Below are 19821 nucleotides of genomic sequence, written 5' to 3' on the forward strand. Positions count from 1 at the left end.
TCTGTCATCCCAACTTTTCCAGATGCTTTTGAAATGTCCCAGTTTCTCTCTCCTCCTCCCAGTTTCCCCTTTTGTCTTCAGCTTATGTCAATTGCTGCAAACTGGGTTGAAAATACAAAAGATGTTTGCACTCAGTTAATTCAGGAGGGAGGAGAGGAGCAGGTGGAATTTTGCCCTTGCTTGTCCTTTGCCCAGGAAGAGAGCAAACTGGTGCAGCCTCTCCAGGCACTCGTGTTCTCCCACATTAATGATCTTGTCCTCATCTTCATCTGTGAAATGTTGGAGTGCATGGAAAGCACAGAGATTTATCTTGCTCTTTTCCAATGAGAAAAGAAATGCCCCAAGCTCACTTACACTGGGTTGTTGTGAGTTTTCCGAGCTGTATGGCCATGTTCCAGAAGTATTTTCTCCTGGCATTTTGCCCACATCTATGGCAGGCATCCTCAGAGGTTGTGAGGTCTGTTGGAAACCAGGCAAGTGGGGTTTATATATCTGTGGAAGATCCAGGGTGGGAGAAAGAACTCTCATCTGTTTGAGGTAAGTGTTAATGTTTCAATTGGCTACTTTGATTAACATTTAATGGCCCAGCAGTTTCAGGGTCTGGCTTCTTACTGCCTAGGAGAATCCTTACCTAAACATTTTTTTAAATGCAGCAAATACAAAACTAGGCATCAGCCAGGGTAAAAGGTTTGCCAAAGGAACAAATAAAGCAACGAAGAACCATCCTAGTAAGATCCAGAAGGTGCCACAGAAAGACTTTTCACTCATCTGCACAAGCTTAATATCAAGCCCTGGTTGGTCTGCATTGCAAAGGAAGGGTTAAGCAAGCAGCCACAATGCTAACAGATGTTCCTCTTTTTCATCACAGGCCAGACCTGTCAAGCAATCTCTTTTCATTTGCTCTCTATATACTGTGTTTTCCTTCTTTTCACTCAAAGACAGCTGTCAACATGGATAAAACACATGTTAAAACAAAGTCTTCATTAAAACAAGTTAAAAAACATAGTTAAAAATACATCAGGAACCACTGTTTCTGACAAAGGCCTTTTGTTTCCGTCTTTGACTGAATCTCGTGTAGGTTTGCCAAAGTGAAAACTGGAGAGGGCTTCTCTCCCTTTCGCGGCTGGATAGAAGAGAGAATGTCAGCAGGTGTGGCTTGTCATGCAACCAGGTAACAGCAACACAAATGCCTGCTAAAATTCCTCTTCTACACAACTGTGGAAAGGACATAAATGCCTGCTAAAATATCTCTTCTACACAACTGTGAAAGGGACATAAACCCACAAACTGCCAGCGGAGGTTCCCATGGCCAGGAAGAAATCTATTTTGTGTTGATGAAGCATTATGGAGCCATAAAGCTATTTGTGTGACTCAGTCCTCTCTGTGAAGTGAAGCTTTGGATTGTATTTTTAAAAAAAATCATTGTTGTTCAAACAGCCAGTGTATCTATCACAGTTTTTGATACTGTCAAAAGCAGCTGTTTGTGGTGTGCTGAAAGGTATGTGTGTTTATCTATATCTAAAAATGTCCAAAGCCACAGAAGGAAATGCCTTTTTAAAAAAATGAAGTAAGTAGCAGTGGGTCCTTCACAATAAAGGATATTTTGAAATGTGGGGGAGAAAAGCAGTCATCTTCACTCGACAAACTCATGACTGGAAATGAGGTTTGAATTGGGGACTTCCTGGTTCAAACTAGAACTTCTTCTGAAGACACACCTACCCATATCTCAGCCTCTGAGATCAACGTCTTATGAAAAGGGAAGGTGTGTGCTTGCCAGTCTTTGTAGCCTTTCTGGATAAGCGACCTCTTACTTTACCCCCCCCCCAACCCCCCCCCCCCCCAAGACAGTGGGGTTAGGAGTGAGTCCTAGGAAAGCACCCATTGATATTTCTTGTGGGTCCACAACTTTCCCAGTATGGCCATCTCTGTCAGGCATGACCGGAAGGAGTTGGGTAGGAAATGCCCCTGCATCCGTATCTCATAAGCTTCCTGGTCCAGCCCAGTGTGGCAATCTTACTAATTTAAATACTATTTCCCTTTCTTGGCCCTCACCCAGCCAAAGAAGCCACAAGACAGAGGCAGCAAGGCACATATATACACACTCACACACAAAGGTTGCTCCTGCTTAGCTCCTGGCAAGGATGTGGAGGGAACTGCTTTCAATACCCTTCTACCGGGGTGTCTTCACAGAGCTTCTGGTCACCGCCATCTACGTCTTCTTCGGTGTGGGCTCTGTGCTGAGCTGGCCGGAGCCCCCGTCCATCCTGCAGAGCGCCATCACCTTCAACCTGGTTGCTGCCACCACCGTCCAGATTGCCTGGCATGCCAGTGGGGCCTACATCAACCCAGCAGTGACATTGGCCTTCCTTCTGGGCTCTCGCATTTCCCTGGTGAAGGCCATCTGCTACATGGTTGCCCAGCTGGCTGGAGGGATTCTTGGGGCAGCTATCCTGTATGCGGTCACTCCAGCTACCGTCCGGGGAAATTTAGGCATCAACATGGTATGTCCTTGTTCTGTCTCAGAATTTGTATTACTGTTGGCAAAGGTGGTACAGTAAACTTGCTCTGACATATTTCCAATATGCTTTCATCTTAGGTTGAAGCCAGAGCGTGGGTAAAACAAATAATCTGTTAATCTACATCTTCTAAAATCCCTAGGAATTCTTTCTCCCCAAGCTCTGAGCAGTGATTCCCAATCATGGGTTCCCAGATGTTGTTGGATTTCAGCTCCCAGAAGTCCCTGCCAGCATGACCAATGATGAGGGATTCTTGGAGTTGTTGTCCAAATAAAACCAGGGAACCAACTTTGGGAGCTAGTCTTTAAGAACTGAGTAGCATTAAGTAAAAGTAAAAGACACTAATGACCTTTATGAAAGGCTTTGACTGTAGTGTAACATCAAAACTTGATGCTCCCTGGATTTCCCACAGCCACAAATATGCTGTTTAAGGAGGATGGGAGGTGTAAGTTTACATTCCTGATGATGGCCAAATTTGGAAAGCCTCTTTTATCCATCACTTGTAGGAGCAACTTCTGCAGGAAGCTTGTAAGAAAAGTGTGTGATATGCATTCATCTTGGGTCTCCTTTGTTCTCTGAAAGAGAGGGCACACAGTGATACTGAGAAAGGGAAGTAGTTGGCTGAAGTGGGAAGTGGAGGATAAGTCTATTGGGCAGAATAGGAAGGCTGTAAAAGGAAGAGAGAGCAGTTACCTCTGTGTCACAAGAAGCAGGTGCCACATCACAAGCAACTCCAGTGTGACTACTGTAAAGTGTAAAATAATAATAATAATATTAATAATAATTTTATTTCTTACCTGCCTCTCCTCATGGCTCAAGACAGGTTACAACATTTCTAAAACACATAATCAAAACACATAATCATTTAAAAACACTCCATAGAATACATATATTAAAAAGTATTTCCATAAAATACATATTAAATGCATAAAATAAAAGTTAGTTATAGATTGGAAGTTTAAAATTCGTCATTAAAACTGTCTGGGTAGGCCTGCTGGAAGAGATAGGTTTTCACTTGTGTCTTAAATTCCAGCAGCTGATCTAGCCGTTAAAGCTCTACTGGCAGGTCATTCTACAGTCTTGGGGTGGCCGATGAAAAGGTCCTCTGGGTGACAGTCACTAGTCGGATACTGGAAGGCTGGAGAAGATGTTCGGGATGGATTGTAAGGGAGAAGGCAATTCTATAGGTAACCTGGACCCAAACCATGTAGGGCTTTAAAGGTCAAACCCAACACCTAATACTTTGCCTGGAAACTAATTGGCAACTAGTGGAGTGACTTTAAGATAGGTGCAATATGCTCACTCCTAGATGTTCCTGTAACTAGTTTGGCTGCTGCATTTTGAATCAACTGGAGTTTCCAAACTTGGAACAAGTGTAGATGGTAGTCCTGCTTTTCTTTCTGAGATCTCAGTATTTCCTCTAGTAATGAAGTCTTTATATGTGCTTGCTAGTGCCTTTGTTCTAGCACTAGAAACCCAGACATCTGAGGCATGAGAATCTGCTTAGAGGAATTGAGAGATCCACACTTGGTGGTTATTTGATTTTAAAAGCACACTCATCAATTTAGATTACTTTAAATAAGTTGCTGTGATTGAAACCTGCTGTACCAGCTTCAGTCAGTAGGTGGCAGATTCACCTAATAAGTGTGTTGGTTTATATTTGAAGCAAGATATCAGGGGTAGGGGTGGGGAGAGATTTAGATTTGTGTCATCTCCTTCTGTAGCTGGAAATGGAGTGAGCAGAGGAGGGTGTAATAATAATATACCACGGCAGATCCTTTGCCTTGAGATAGTTATAGCAGTCACAGATGGGACAGGCACACTGGCATTCCTTTACTTCAGAGTGTATCAAACTAAAAGATGTTGCAAAACAAGATATGCTTGATTGTATATTTATGTAACACCATCAAGATGTGAGGAAATTCTTTATTGGCTGGAGATAATCAGAGTTGTACTTCTGCCCATTTGGATGATGTTATCTTGGGGAAGACTATTGTAGAATAAGACCAAAAAGGAACATCAATGCCTATAAGAGCTTATGTTTTAAAATTTTGCACACAATTGGGAGGGGCAGAAGAAGAGTGATAGTGTGACAGGACACAGATGAATGTGTACTGAATTGTTATATAATGAAATGGGTATTGGAAATGATCTAAAAATGTCCCTCGGGATCCCTTCCAGCCCTAGGATTCTGAACTCCAAGAATACTAAGAACTCTTAAATCTGCGTGGGTTGCCATCCCGTGGCAGGACTTCTTAAGAACTGACAAGAGATCACTGAAAGCTGGTTAGCATTCAGGTAGTGTGCTGCACTGACAGCAAAGATGGCTGCAAAGACCATTTTCTGTGATAGGCAGAACAGGGAGTCAAACTTCATTATTTTGGCTCAGTTGTGTTTTGGGTTGAAGTTTCTAAATGAAGTTCTTCTGTTTGGATTCCAGGCTAGGCCAGTAAAGGCTCAGTTAAGCCTCGCTTGGCACTCAGAAACAACTAATCTAGTGTCTAGTTTACATAAGAACTTTGAAATATAAGGTATAATATTTATCACAGTCGTTTGCACAGAGGGATGGTGCAGGCTTACAGAACCGGAAAAGCTACAAATGAAAATATCTATAATGTGTCCTATCAAGCAGGGATGAAACAGCAGAGGTTTTAAGTATTTAACAAATACATGTTGGTTTTGTCTGCTCTGTTTTATTTTAGCAATTGGAGGCATGTGTGATAAGGCTCAAATCAGTTTTAAAGAGCACAGAAAAACCTTGTAGAGTAACAGAAATGTCACTACTATTGTTGTTGCATGCTTTCAAATAATTTCTGACTTAAGATGAACTGAAGTATTACAGAGTTTTCTTGAAATTATTTGTTCAGAGAGGTTTGCCATCACCCTCCTCTGAGGCTGAGAGAATGTGCCTTGCCCAAGGTCACTCAGAGGGCTTTAATGGCTGATTTGAACCCTGGCCTCCAAGAGTCCTAGTATGGACCTTCTACACAGCCCTATATCCCAGAATATTGTGGCAGAAATTCCCACAATCTCCGCTTTGAACAGGGGCACCTTCCATAAAGATGAATACAATCCCAGATTTCTGCTTTGAACTGGAATATATGGCAGTGAGGATTCAGGGCCCTTCCACACAGCCCTATTTCCCAGAATATCAAGGGAGAAAATTCCACATTTGAGCGTGGACTCAGATAACCCCGTTCAAAGCAGATATTGTGGGATTTTCTGCCATGATATTCTGGGATAGAGGGCTGTGTGGAAGGGCCCTGGGTTACTGCCTTATTTTCTAGTTTCAAAGCAGAAAATGTGAGATTTTATTCAGCTGTGTGGAAGGGACACTAGTTCAGCACTCAAACCATTGCACCACTATGGTGCTCCATCACTGTAGATAGGTAACGTAAACATAGTGTGTAGATGCATGCTTCACTGATTTATCAAAATCAGGAAATGAAAGAAAGAATTACCAGACTGAAATGGATGTTAATGCTTGCTTTCTACTTCTATGTAATGCAATTTCTTTGCTCACCCAAAGCCCTGTTTTCACAAAGGGGAAATTGACTGACCTATTGCTTTCTAGGTGAAGCCCATGAAAGAGGGAAATGAGAGATGTAAATATGTAAGACTGGGGCCTTGTTGCATGTGTGAACTGTCTTCCTTTTCTGAAATGTATTGTGTATAAGTGTGAGATCATGGTGGATTATGTGAAAACTGGGGAGATTATAACCTGTTGTGGATGATCCAGTCCGTTTAGCCAGGGTGTGTTATTTCTTGGTTTAGGAAATAGAAAACCAGATTGCTTCCTTCACCTAGGATTACAAATAACCAAATGCTTTCTGCAGCATGCTTGACTGTTGTTTAATTGCCTCTACATATGTATACTCGATGTTTATACTTAATATGTGTACTCCCTATCACTGGGATTTCTTATTCCAAGCTAAGTTTTCATAGGAATAGGCTTACTAGGGCCCTTCCACACAGCCCTATATCCCAGAATATCAAGGCAGAAAATCCCACAGTATCGGCTTTGAACTGGGTTATCTGAGTCCACACAGATAATGTGGAATTTTCTGCCTCGATATTCTGAGATATAGGGTCCTAAATTAAGGATCGGCCCAGGCCTTGAGATTTCAGCACCTCAACCTGTGTCCTAGGGATGATCTCTTTGTGACATTAAAAGGTAGATTGTGGCAATGTTTCATGTGGGCATTAGCCACAGCCGCCCCAAGTATGCCACACACACATCAAACACCAGCTCTCACAAGGAGCCCCCGGTGGCGCAGTGGGTTAAACCCCTGTGTCGGCAAGACTGAAGACCAACAGGTCACAGGTTCGAATCCAGGGAGAGGCGGATGAGCTCCCTCTATCAGCTCCAGCTCCTCATACGGGGACATGAGAGAAGCCTCCCAGAAGGATGATAAAAACATCAAATCATCCGGGCGTCCCCTGGGCAACGTCCTTGCAGACGGCCAATTCTCTCACTCCAGAAGCGACTTGCAGTTTCTCAAGTTGCTCCTGACACGACAAAAAAAAAAAAAAAAGCTCTCACAAGTAGGTTAACTATGTACATTTTCCCTAGTCAGTGCTCTCCACCTGAGATTCCTCCATCTCACCTTGAGGACTGGAGAAAGAGATTCACATCCTGAGATGTAGGAATAGGCCCAGATATCTGGGAATCCTACACAGAACTGTGATGGCGTCCCTATCAGCTGTTTCTTGGAGTATATTTTGGAAGTAGCTCTTACAGTATATAGCATATCTGCCCAATTATTATTCAGCCAGGTATCCATTCCATGAGGTACATCTGGTGCCCATGTTGCCCCACCCCACCCCACCAACTGAAGAATACTATAATTTCCATCTGTAGTGTCCTTTTCTGATGTTTGTCTTTTTTTCATTCCTCTCGACCTCCTTTCCATGCAGAAATTCTGGTGCTGTTCTTTGCATGTGTATGATGGGCACAAAGAACTAAATCAATTTCTTTTCAAATGGGAAAATGTGTACTTGTTTGAAGGCAATGCCTGCCGCTTACTCACAGTGCGTAGTGTAGCTTAAAATAATGGAAAACATAACCTGAAAAATCATATAACTTATGCAATGCAACAATGCAATAAAACCCCAAACAATAAAAGACAATGCAATGCGATAAAATTACTCTATCAGTAGCAATACAATAAAATAAGATTGAAATGTTTTTAAAGCCCAACAAAGCCATTAAAGAGAAACAGGTGCAGCAGGTAGAATCAGCTTAAAAGTGAACGGCCAGTCTTTAAAATCCTCAGCTTTACAAATAAAGTGCTTGATGGATTTAAAAAAACCTCTTTACTATGTAGTGAAAGGTTTGAGCAGGAGAGCTTGCCTCTCCTTGTTTGGGTGAATTAAGGATATCGCAGGTTAAGTCATAGGAATTAACTCCATCACTTTTTTTTTAAAGTCTGTGTCCAATTGTGTTTATTTTTAAGTGGGAAGGTGCAACAAAACTCTTCTCCTGCAGGTCAAACGCTTGGGCTCACATTTCCCCTTTAATATCCTCCTCAGGATCAATCTGAAAAGGGATGCCAATATGGATGAAGCCATGTGTTGTTCAATTTTTTGTATGTCAGGAGTGACTTGAGAAACTGCAAGTCGCTTCTGGTGTGAAAGAATTGGACGTCTGCAAGGACGTTGCCCAGGAAATGCCCAGATGTTTTGATGTTTTACCATCCTTGTGGGAGGCTTCTCTCATGTCCCCGCATGGGGAGCTGGAGCTGACAGAGGGAGCTCATCAATGCTCTCCCCTGATTTGAACCCCCAACCTGTCGGTGTTCAGTCCTGCTGGCACAAGGGTTTAACTCATTGCGCCACTGGGATCTCTTACACCGGAGGCTTTTCAATAATCTGAAAAGCTATTCCAATATGGACAAATACCTGTGTTGTTCAATGATTCACTGTGATAAACCTGACCAGCCTCTCTCAAAATGAAATAGTAACAGACAGGCATGATTGTAAAAAGGAATAAACAAGCAGAAGCTTATTAATACACAATTAGATCGCAGATTAACCCATTCATGACTCCTTACAACTCTATTAAGTTCTTCCCTCTGGCTGACAGTACTCTCTCTATTGCACTATTCCTAATCTGTAATCCCCTACAATCCTTTCCTGTATCTCTAGGCCATCTTTCTCCTATTTGTCTTATTTTAGAAAGATGCTAGAGGCAGTTTTTTTAACCCTTTCTCTCTCTCTGGTCCTTTCCACACAGCTGAATAAAACCCCACATTATCTGCTTTGAATTGGGATATATGACAATGTGGACTCAGATAACCCAGGGCCCTTCCACACAGCCTTATATCCCAGAATATCAAGGCTGAAAATCCCACGATATAGGAGTATGGATTCAGATAACCCAGCTCAAAGTAGATATTGCGGGATTTTCTGCCTTGATATTCTGGGATAGAGGGCTGTTTGGAAAGGCCCTCCGTCTCCCTCCATCACTGTGTTTACTGAGCTGTGATTTCCTAGCACCAACCAAGTTCGTCCAGCTCCTCCTTTCAAATAAAGAGTCATACTATTGATCTTTGTTGAACTTCCAGACACTTACAGCCGTGAATTGCCCTTTGTTTCATCTTGGCAAGAAGATCAACCCAGCCTTTCCCTCTGCCTTAAAGGTGTGCCAGATGCACACACACACTGAGACCATTTTCACAGCACTGCTTAGCCCCGGCATGGGGAAACTTTGCTTTTCCGTCATCCCTGCTGATGGGAACTGAAGTCCAAAACACTTGAGGAAGATGGGCAGTGTTTCCCCCACCTGCATCAAGCCCAGCTGCATCACCTTCTCATTCTTTTCTCCTGGAGATGTGAGCGTTTGCTGGGTGAAGGAGACAAGAGGGAGCTTGTTTTCTTAACAATCAGGCTGGCATCCATTTTATCCATGATCTAGAGTTTTGCAAAGTTCTTCTTTTACATTGAAGTCAACTAAGAAACTGAAGGGAAAGGAGGTATGGAATTAATCTAGAAATGATGTTTTTCTATTTTCTTCCACACAACCCTTTATTCCAGATTATCAAGGCAGAAAATCCCACAATACCTGCTTTGAACTAGGTTATCTGAATCCACACTCAGATAATGTGGGATGTTCTGCCTTGATATTCTGGGATATAGGGCCCGGTGTCTTCCTCTTCTCAAAGGGCTCTGGCAAAAGCAAACTGTTGCAGCTTCTCCCAGCTTGTTTTTCTTCTTCCTCATTCATTACTTAGATCTCTTGACTACACAATGATGTGGGACCCATGTGTCTCACTTTTTATCTGAAAATATAGAATTATTTCTTGAAGTCTTCCTTGAATATCCTTCATAACAATCTTGATTTGTTTATGGTTGCTTCACACGACCAGCCTTACCATGAGGCAGCGCAATGCAACAGATGTGGACAGCAGATATTTTTGCATGTGCAAATTGTCATATAATTTGTTATCATATTTTACTGCCAGGGAACATTTGTTTTCATTTTCTATCATGTGCCAGAATAATGTGAATAGCTTTAGGGGCTATGCACCCTTCCCCCCCCCCCCCCCCAAGGCGAAGGGTGCTGTTTTCTTCCATGTTGCAAGATACCTGCTATTATGTGCCTTCAAGAAATCTCTTTGTGAATTAAGATGAGCCTATCATAGGCAAGATTTATTCAGAGAAGGTTTGCCATCCCTTTTCTTTGAATATACTCCAGCAGCTGACACTCCTTCGTAGTCTGCCATCCAAGTGCTAACCAGACTTGGCTCTGCTTACCTTTTAAGGGCAACAGCCCCACATTTATGCCATTTGCATTGTGCAATTTTGTTCTAACTTTTTTTGACAACAAGAAAAACCCAACCGGGACAAAGCATCATAATCAAACCAAAGTTTTTTGGCCTTTGGGATACTTTTGTTTTGTCTCTCCCAATCAATGGAATAGATAGGAGTCTCTGGTGGTGCAATGGGCATTAAATCCTTGTGTTGGCAGGACTTCTGACCAATAGGTCAGTGGTTCGAATCTGGGGAGCGCGAGTTGAGCTCCTTCTGTCAGCTCCATCTCCCCATGCGGGGACATGCGAGAAGCCCCCACAAGGATGGTAAAACATCAAAACATCTGGGCATCCCCTGGGCAATGTTGTTGCAGACAGTTAATGCTCTCACACCAGAAGTGACTTGCAGTTTCTCTCTTTTTTTGAAAACCAAGACATTTTTATTTCAAAAAGATAATACACCAACCATATATATTGCAGAAATATACACATACACATGCACAAACACATACACATACGTAGGCAACCCACCACCCATAGTACAGTTACCCCTCAACCCACCCCCAGTGCTACCCATCACCTTGGCTACCGTCACTGATCCCCGCAGGATTTATGCACATCTTGTTTAACCTTCTATACTTCTAATTCAATAAATTCCTCTTGTTTTTATTTCTTTAGCTCTCCCGTCAAGTATGCTAAGGCCAGCTTGCAGTTTCTCAAGTCACTCCTGGCACAGAAAAAATTGGAATAGATTGGGTGAAAAAATGTCCCATACTGTTTTTGGGAAACAGTGATGCAAAGAAGTAGAAGTGATGTGCTTTGCTTGGTAGTAGGTTGCTTCCTGCTGGTTCTTCTGGTTGTGGAAAATACTAAGTCTGCAATGGATTTCTCACTGAGATCAGAAAACATCCCAATGTTCATTTTTTTTTATTTTGAGGGATGAAACTTAAACCTCTTTCACCACTTTGTCTCCTCCTCCAACTCAGGTCAGCAGCAACATCTCTGCTGGACAAGCTGTCGCCGTTGAGCTCATTTTGACCCTGCAGTTGGTTCTCTGCTACTTTGCATCCACTGATAGTCAGCGAAGCACCGGCACTCCTGCTATCATCATTGGCATATCTGTTGCTCTGGGGCAAGTAATTGGGGTAAGTAGAGGACATCACTGGGGCCAGGTGTAGTGGAGGCCAGTGGCTTCTGGGTCAGTGGGACAGTGAACCTGCTATGGGTTTTAGTTTTAAAGGGGCTATCCAAGATACTGGACCTATTTTAAGGCTAGGGCTCAGCATTAGATAACTCATTTAAAATTCAGACTAAAACTTGGATCAGGTTCACCACCCCATTGATTTGAAAGTCAACCTGCTACCATTGAGGGGTTTAAATGCAATAGGTTTTTTCCAGTCTTCTTTCCCTGTGATAATGGGTTCTTCTGGATAATACAGCTGAGGGGTATAGTCTCTCCTCCAGGTATATTAGTTTTAAGCTGCATTACTAGGGGGCAGCATCATGGAGGAGTAACAGATATAATGAGACAGTTGCTCAATGAGGATGGTAAGTTGTGGAGAAGTGGAAAAGCTCTGAGATGCCTCCAAGTGAGAGGTTATAAAACTGGAGTACGATTAGGCACAGGGTGTGTGTGTGTTTATTTTCGTTCCTCTGTGTGTTTCTTAATTAGCATAAGCTGAATTGGGATATAAACTTTCCCAAACTGCAATGGACAAATGGGGGGAGGGAGGAGGGTGGGTGGGCTGAAGCAGCCAGCCAGCTTCACTTAAGGAAGCTCAGGTGTAAACAGGTCTGAGGTGGTCCACACTCCCAGCTTGCCTTGGACATCCAAGATCCAAACTCCATTTGCTTTTTGAGTGGAACAAGAACATTCAGCTAGTTTCATTTAGGATTATGTTCTTTTAACCCTGGCTGAATATGACCTAGACAAGACCTATGAGGAGCGGCTTAAAAAGCTGGGCATGTTTAGCCTTCAGAAGAGAAGACTTAGACGAGACAAGATGGCTATGTATAAATATGTGAGGGGAAGTCACAGAGAGGAGGAAGCAAGTTTGTTTTCTGCTGCCCTGGAGACTAGGATGCAGAACAATGGCTTCAAACTACAGGAAAGGAGATTCCACCTGAACATTAGGGAGAACTTCCTGACTGTATGAGAGAGCTGTTCAGCTGTTCAACACTCTCTGACCCAGAGTGTGGTGGCGGCTCCTTCTTTGGAGGCTTTTAACTAGAGGCTGGATGGTCATCTGTCAGGGGTGCTTTGAATGTGATTTTCCTGCTTCTTGGCAGGGGGCTGGTTCACGAGGTCTCTTCCAACTCTATGGTTCTATGACTCTTAAGAGTGAAGGAAAATGCTTTCATGAATAGACTCTTTCTACTAATGCAAAAGGATTTACTTAGGATAACAGCTTTTCTTGAAAGATGTCATTTTTCCTGCACTCTCTCCAGTTGGCTCTGAAGAGTCAGAGGCCGAGAAAGTGCAAGTTAAAGCCCTCAGTAACTTCTCACTGAGTTCCTTCCTTTCCTTCCTTCCTTTCTTCTTAAGTGATGCTTGAATGCTAATTATAGAGTGCTCTTTGTTGTGATTCTGATGCCAAACAACTATAAAATCAGAAATTGAATCAGAAATGTGCAAAGGGATGTTTACAAAGGAAAGTGGGACGCTCTTGAATTCCAAGGAAGTGAGGAAGTTTAAATAGGGATGGTAGTAATTACAGTGTTATGTAAAAAGTTGCTGCTTAAAAGTTGCCATTTGTCCTCATATATTTAGAAACAATTAATAGATATAAAAGCAAGGAAAGCCCTCATCCCAACCTGCCTCTCAATACTAACAATCCAATTGTGAGGGGCAAATCACCCAGGACCCTTCCACACAGCCGTATATCCCAGAATATCAAGGCAGGAAATCCCACATTACCTGACTGTGGACTCAGATAACCCAGTTCAATGCAGATATTGTGGGATTTCCTGCCTTGATATTCTGCGATTTAGGGCTGTGTGGAAGGGCTGTAGGTGATTTGCCCCTCACTATTGGATTGCTAGTAGTGAGAGGCAGGTTGGGATGAGGGCTTTCCCTGCCTTTAAATTTTGCTGCTGAAAACCAAGAAACCTTGGTGGGGAAATAGATGTGTATATGTAAACTCCAGTCTTAGTGCTTAAGATTTCTTAACTTTTTTCTGTTGTTTCCTGTGAGGTAAATAAATCTGAGAGACAGTGGTTGGCCCAAGGTCACTGTGGAAGTTTTTACGTGCAGTGGGAACTAAAATCCAGATCTCCCAAGTGCCGGCCCCACACTCAAACCAAGGCATCATTTTGCAACTAGGCATGCATCTTGAGATGCTAGTAAAAATCAAAGTAGACCCTATAAACTTCAAGTTTGTCCACTCCTGAATTAGAATCCCTGATTTAAGGATCTCTTGGCATACTGCTCAAGGCCAAAGCTAGCAAAATTTATTTTTGGGGACCTACAAGAATCCCCTAGCAATCAGGCAATACACAAAACAACGTTTCCAGAGCACACATCGCAGATCAGAGAACGTGAGCTTTTGAGAGAAGCGTAAAGATATGTGGGACCCAAGTAAGCAAGGGGGAAACATTGGTATGGCTACAAAGGGTACCATAGGGGCCACAAAAATGACACTTGGTGCCTTCCAGCATCCATGAGTAAGTAGTGTCTTTTAGGAAAGTGTGCAGTATCACAGGTCTGTGTCTGTGCTTAAGGGAGGTATACTTATTTTGATATGAGAACCAGCTATAAGAAGTCCTTCTTTGGGGAAAACCTTCAAAGCCCTGTTTTAAATAGGGTGCTAAGAGAGACACAAGGAAAAAGCTGGGGCCCAACAAGAGATATTTCTCCTCACACCATTTTGCCCATTCTTTCTTCTAGCGCTATTTCACCAGCTGCTCCATGAATCCAGCTAGATCCTTTGGCCCTGCAGTAATTGTTGGGAAGTTTCCTCAGCACTGGGTAAGAAACACCTTTTTCCGTTCCTTCCTTGTTATTCAGAATTAATAGGAAAAATTGAACACTTTCCCCAGCTGTTGTCCAAGATTGTCAGATGGCAAAACTTAGCAGTGCCATGTATTTGCTTGATAGGTATTTTATGCTGTACCTGTCTATGGAGGGAGGGAAGCAGTGAGGAAGGAGGAGGTGGTGATGTTGGAGGAGGAAGGAGAACAGGAATAGGAGGAATGATTACTGTTGTTACTGGTGGTAGCAGTGGTATGGTAAGACTTATACCTCATACCTCATAAGACTTATGATTAAAATTTGTTCTCATCTAGAGAACACTTTGGGTAGCCTGGGAATTGTATAATTGAGGGTTTGAGCCCTCCCTGTAATGTTCAGGCTTCAGGGATCAGGGCCTGCAAGACTCCTATACAGTTGGTTAAATCCAAAATTTGAGGGCAGGCCACATTGCTTCATTGCCCCCATCCTGTCTGGACAGCTCGCTGCCTCACTCTGCCCCATTAGATGTATAGGGAAGTGGGTGGATGGAAGAACTGATGCTCTCTCCAGTCCACACAGTTCATCCTTCAGTGTTGATAATCAGCCCAAGAGCTCTTTTTCCCTTTGTCAAAGTTTGATGCAATTGAGATTATTCAAATTTCAGAGGCTGGTAACTCTGACTGTAGAATATGAAGATGAAGACCAAGATCTAGAAGCTAGTCTTGTCTCAAGAGAAAGATTGCTGCACTTAAATCTCACTACAGTTAACCAGATTATTAAATACATCGAAGGACCTTAACCCCAAGTCATTTCAATAGGAGAGCAGGTTAAATAATCTTCCCTGTTCACCACTAGTATTAAAAAGGTAAAGGTTTCTCCTTGACATAAAGTCCAGTCATGTCCGACTCTGCGGCGTGGTGCTCATGTATATTTCTAAGTCAAAGAGTCGGCGTTATCCATAGACACTTCCAAGATCACGAGGCCGGCATGACTGCATAGAGCGTTGTTACCTTCCTGCAGAAGTGGTACCTATTGATCTACTCACATTTGCATGTTTTCCAGCTGCTAGGTTGGCAGGAGCTGGGCTAACAGAAGAAGCTCACTTTGCTCCTCAGATTCAAACCACCGACCTTTTGGTTAGCAAGTTCAGCAACTTAGTGGTTTAAGCCGCTGCACCACCAGTATTACTCATGTCTAATCAACATGGGCAGAAAAAAATGAAATGCAAAGATACAGAATGAATGATGTCTGGCACGATAACAGAGATACATGTGAAAAAGATATTGGAGTCTTAGTGGACAATAAGTTGATGCAGCAGATTTAAAAAGCCAATGGGATTTTGGGCTGCATCAAAAGGAATATAGTGTCTAGGTCAGTGGTTCTCAATCCGTGGGTCCCCAGTTGTTTTGGCCTACAACTCCCAGAAATCCCACCCAGATTACCAGCTGTTAGGATTTCTGGGAGTTGAAGGCCAAAACTCTGGGGACCCACAGGTTGAGAAGCACTGATCTAGATCAAGGGAAGTCATGGGGCTCCTCTATTCTGCTTAAGGTTCGACCTCACCTGGAATATTGTGTCCAATTTTGGGCACCACAGTTTAAAGGGGATATTAACAATCTGGAATGTGTCCAGAAGAGGGCAAGTAAAATTATCAAAGGTCTGGAGACCATGAATCCATATGAGGAGTGTCTTAAAGAGCTGGGTATGTTTAGCCTGCCGAAGCGAAGGTTAATATGAGACGTGATGTATGTGAGGGGAAGTCATAGGGAGGAGGGAGCTGGCTTGTTTTTTGCTGCCCTGGATACTAGGACTTGGAACAATGGGTTCAAATGACAGGAAAGGAGATTCCACTTGAACGTTAGGAAGAACTTCTTGACCATGAGAGCTGTTCAGCAGTGGAACTCCCTGTCTTGGAGTGTAGTGGAGGCACCTTCCTTGGAAACTTTTAAACAGAGGATGGATGGCCATCTGTCAGGAGTGCTTTGATAGTGCTTTTCCCACATGGCAGGGGGTTGGATTAGATGGCCCATGAGGTCTCTTCCAACTCTGTTGTTCTATGCTTTGATTTCCAGCAAATGGGATGCAGCTTCCTGCAGACATCCAAATACAGCAACTATTATTGTCTCACACACTCTCTCTTTCTCTTTGCAGATATTCTGGGTGGGTCCCTTGGCTGGGGCTGTCCTGGCATCACTGCTTTACAACTTTGTCCTTTACCATGACCCAAAGACTTTGTCCCAACGACTGGCTATTCTCAAGGGCAGCTATGATGGAGAAGAGCTGGAGAACAAGACCGAGCGGCCGAAAGAATCCATATCTTTACCCAGCCTCAGCCTTGTACATAGACTATAGTCTACTAGTGTCTTGAGAAGAGAGCAGACACAGGCACAGAAATATTTTCTTCCATTTTGAAGGAAGAGCTCAGCCACACTAAACCAGGTTATTCTGCAACTGGCCACTGGAGGGCCCCAGGTGCCTTTTTTCTGAAGTCTACAGCCTGGAGTGGCGCATCTGCATCTTAGATGCATTTCTATTACCTAGTTCCAATTTTGCTAAAAAAGGGGATCTTTTCGCACTAAGAATGCCAGATAGTGGGGAGATGATACATGGGCACCATAAGGTCAAGGGAGCTCAGAGACACTGTACAGATCTGTGGTATCTTATGCACTTTTCAGAGGAGACGTAACTGAGCCAAGGTTAAATGTAAATATTTAAAGCCGTGAGTATCTGTTGATTCTCTTAAAGATTAAAGCTGTCTTTTGATTTACCACTGCAACCTCACACCCAATATATCACCAGCTTTTGTTCCTCATTTTATCATGAAGCAAGTGGGGTTGTTTGTGTGTGATTCTGGATTATGATTTTTGTATTGTTTTGCATAAAGTGGTATCACTGCCAGCACTCCATGGAAGTACGTTCCTCATTACAGTTCCAAAGCATGTCTCTTTGATGATTGTGCAAGGACTGTGTCTACCCAAGAGGCAGGGAGATCTTCGAATCCATAGGTCAAGGATAAGGAACTATTGCCCTTCTCAAGCTGTCTTGATCCATCATTACTTGACCATTGGGCTAGTTGCCCATTCCTGTGCCAGATGTGGCTTGTTTGTAGCCCAGAAGAACAACTCCCACAGACCACTCCTTGACAGATACAGGGATAGGGAATGCCAGGCCCTGTAGATGTCCTCGGACACAGTTCCCATCATCTCTTCCCTACAGTGATGGCTAGTGCCAATGAGAATAGCAATCCTATGATCTTTGGAAGGCCGCAGGTTTTTTTCTCCTTCCTGAAGTCATTTGAGTGTACTTCTGCTGACAACTTCTTCCTGGATTCTTGGCAAATGTGTAAGGTGTCACTAAAGACTTTGGGGAAATCACGAGGATCATAGAATTAGAAGAGATCATGAGGCCAATCTAGTCCAGTCCCCTGCCATGCAGGAACACATATTTGATTCTGCAGTATGGTGGCTAGAGGTCAGTAGCACAGAATAATGACTTGATCATGATGCAGTAGGGTTAATGCAAAACCTCTTCTTGGAGGACATTTAAGTCCCTCATCACAATAAGAAATGGGACCCAGAAACATGGGGCTGTATGAATAGATCTCAGTGGCCCAATACTGTTCCCAACTGGAGGAGAAACATTTAATTGATGGCAAAAGTGAGTCTTATAGATTTTTTTTCATGTCAAGAACAACTTTAGAAACTGCAAATCGCTTCTGGTGTGAGAGAATTGGCCATCTGCAGGGACGTTGCACAGAGGATGAATGGATGTTTTACCATCCTGTGGGAGATTTCTCTCATGTCCCTGAATGAGAAGCTGGAGCTGACAGATGGGAGCTCACCCTGCTCCGCAGATTTGAATCTATGACCTTTCAGTCAGCAATCCTGCTGGCACAAGGGTTTAACTCATTGCACCACCAGGGGCTCCTTATAGATAAATCCCACTGCTTCAGTGGGAACCAACAGCCAGTGGGGCTTGTAGAATGTGAAGGGGAAACTCAAAAAACTGCAATGTGCGATACAGCTACACATTTGACCATTCTCTCACACACAGTAACTTACTGATAGGAGATTCAGGAGTAATAAAAATGCCCTCTTCTCACATTGGCAATTTGAACTGTGAAACTCATGAACACAAGTAGTGGGGATGGCTGCCAACATTTAAAAAGGTTGGATAAATTCATAGAGATATGGTTATCCAGAATTTTTAGTCATTATTATATCTATGTTCCCTCCCATAATAGAGGCTATATGTTGCTCAAGAGCAATTGTTGAAGGACATAATTTAGAGAGTACTGTTGCCTTCCTGCCTGGCTTTGGAGCGTCTCACTGGGGTTGGTCTAATCCAGGCCTTTAGTCTAACCCAGCAGGACTCTTCTGATGTTCTTATCCCTGAACATACTGTAATGATGTCCCTCTGACATTTCCTTTTATAGGATAGCTAGATTACTCTTTTGCTCTTCTTTTGAGGAGGTAATCTGTCATCCTTGGTTCCCCCCATTGCCATTTTATCCCCATAATAACTCTCTGAGGTGAATTAAACCTAAAAGAAATGACTCTCCAAAGGCCACCAAGTGCACAGGGATGTTCTCTACTTGCAGGCCTACACCAAATGAAGGGGGAAGTATATAAATGTGTAATTGTGTAAGTGCTGAGTTACCAGTTTGCCACTGGTGTAACGGGGCCACTACAATTGCAGGGCTTAGGCAATATCAAGGTGATGCAGAGCCCCACAGTATGCTTCAAGGAGTCCCAAGGGCTCCACGGAGCACACTTGAGAACTGCTGCTCCAGGAGATCCTGAAGAGCTGCACCACTCCATTGTACCTCCGCCTACAAAAGAAAATCAAAATATTGCCCCAAAATGCTCTCTAAGGGTAAGAATATTTTTCAACATTTTGTGGTCTTCCTGAGCCAGTTTTGGCCCAAGATGAAAAATGGGCTCCCCATTTAAATAAGACATGGGGGAATTATGCAAAATATGGTGGAAATATCTATGCTTCCCCCTGGAGGACATTTTGAGGTATTTCAGAGCAAAAATATTTTGTTTTGATTTTTTGTTTTTGCAAATACTGCATGCTTTTCATGCCCCCCCCCCCCCCCGCCACCCCCAGAGTGGGTTTGGGGGCATTTTGGAGCAAACCAGTACTACCATTATTTTGCCCTGAGCAAGGAGAGCCACATGCAGCCCAGGGTTCACACTTTGTCCACCCATGTATATTGCATATAAGTACTAGACTGGAATGCCAGACTTCTAGTTCAGGGTCAGAATTATGTAGCCCTACATATGTCACCCAGATGCAGCACCAAAGCCAATGAGAAGTACTGCTGTGATGTCAGTTCAACAACCTCTGAGGAATCCCATTATTCCCAACCCTCTTCCTAATCCCTAATGTACGTGTGTACCGTCAAATACCCTGTTTACTACTGGTGAACCCAAGATGTGTATAAGCAAGGTATACACAGGGGTTGTTTTGCCAGTTCCAATATGCCCCACAATGCCTGATTTTTTTGGCAGTCTCCCATTCAAAAACTAACAAGAGCTAATGCCATTTAGCTTCTAAAATCAGATGGGCTCTAGCACCTTTATGGTATTGAGGTCCTGCT

The 19821-nt window shown here is 43.2% G+C and overlaps 1 protein-coding gene across 1 annotated transcript; it reads left to right on the forward strand.

Moving 5' to 3' along the window:
- Window positions 1-1844: 1844 nt before the first annotated feature.
- LOC132768296 (aquaporin-6-like) lies at window positions 1845-16999 on the forward strand. The gene is made up of 4 exons (XM_067463921.1): window positions 1845-2501; window positions 11254-11412; window positions 14154-14234; window positions 16368-16999. Exons 1-4 carry the CDS (start codon window positions 2142-2144, stop codon window positions 16566-16568), a joined length of 801 nt encoding a protein of 266 aa, XP_067320022.1. The 5' UTR covers window positions 1845-2141; the 3' UTR covers window positions 16569-16999.
- The last annotated feature ends 2822 nt before the right edge of the window (window positions 17000-19821 follow it).

The sequence above is a fragment of the Anolis sagrei genome, chromosome 2, assembly GCF_037176765.1.
Source record: "Anolis sagrei isolate rAnoSag1 chromosome 2, rAnoSag1.mat, whole genome shotgun sequence".
Taxonomy (NCBI): domain Eukaryota; kingdom Metazoa; phylum Chordata; class Lepidosauria; order Squamata; family Dactyloidae; genus Anolis; species Anolis sagrei.

Bases quoted from the DNA above. Each gene is read 5' to 3' on its own strand.
- LOC132768296 (XM_067463921.1), top strand. From the start codon at position 2,142: ATGTGGAGGGAACTGCTTTCAATACCCTTCTACCGGGGTGTCTTCACA. The intron at 2,502-11,253 runs GTATGTCCTTGT...CCTCCAACTCAG, and splicing joins GAAATTTAGGCATCAACATG to GTCAGCAGCAACATCTCTGC. The intron at 11,413-14,153 runs GTAAGTAGAGGA...TCTTTCTTCTAG, and splicing joins CTCTGGGGCAAGTAATTGGG to CGCTATTTCACCAGCTGCTC.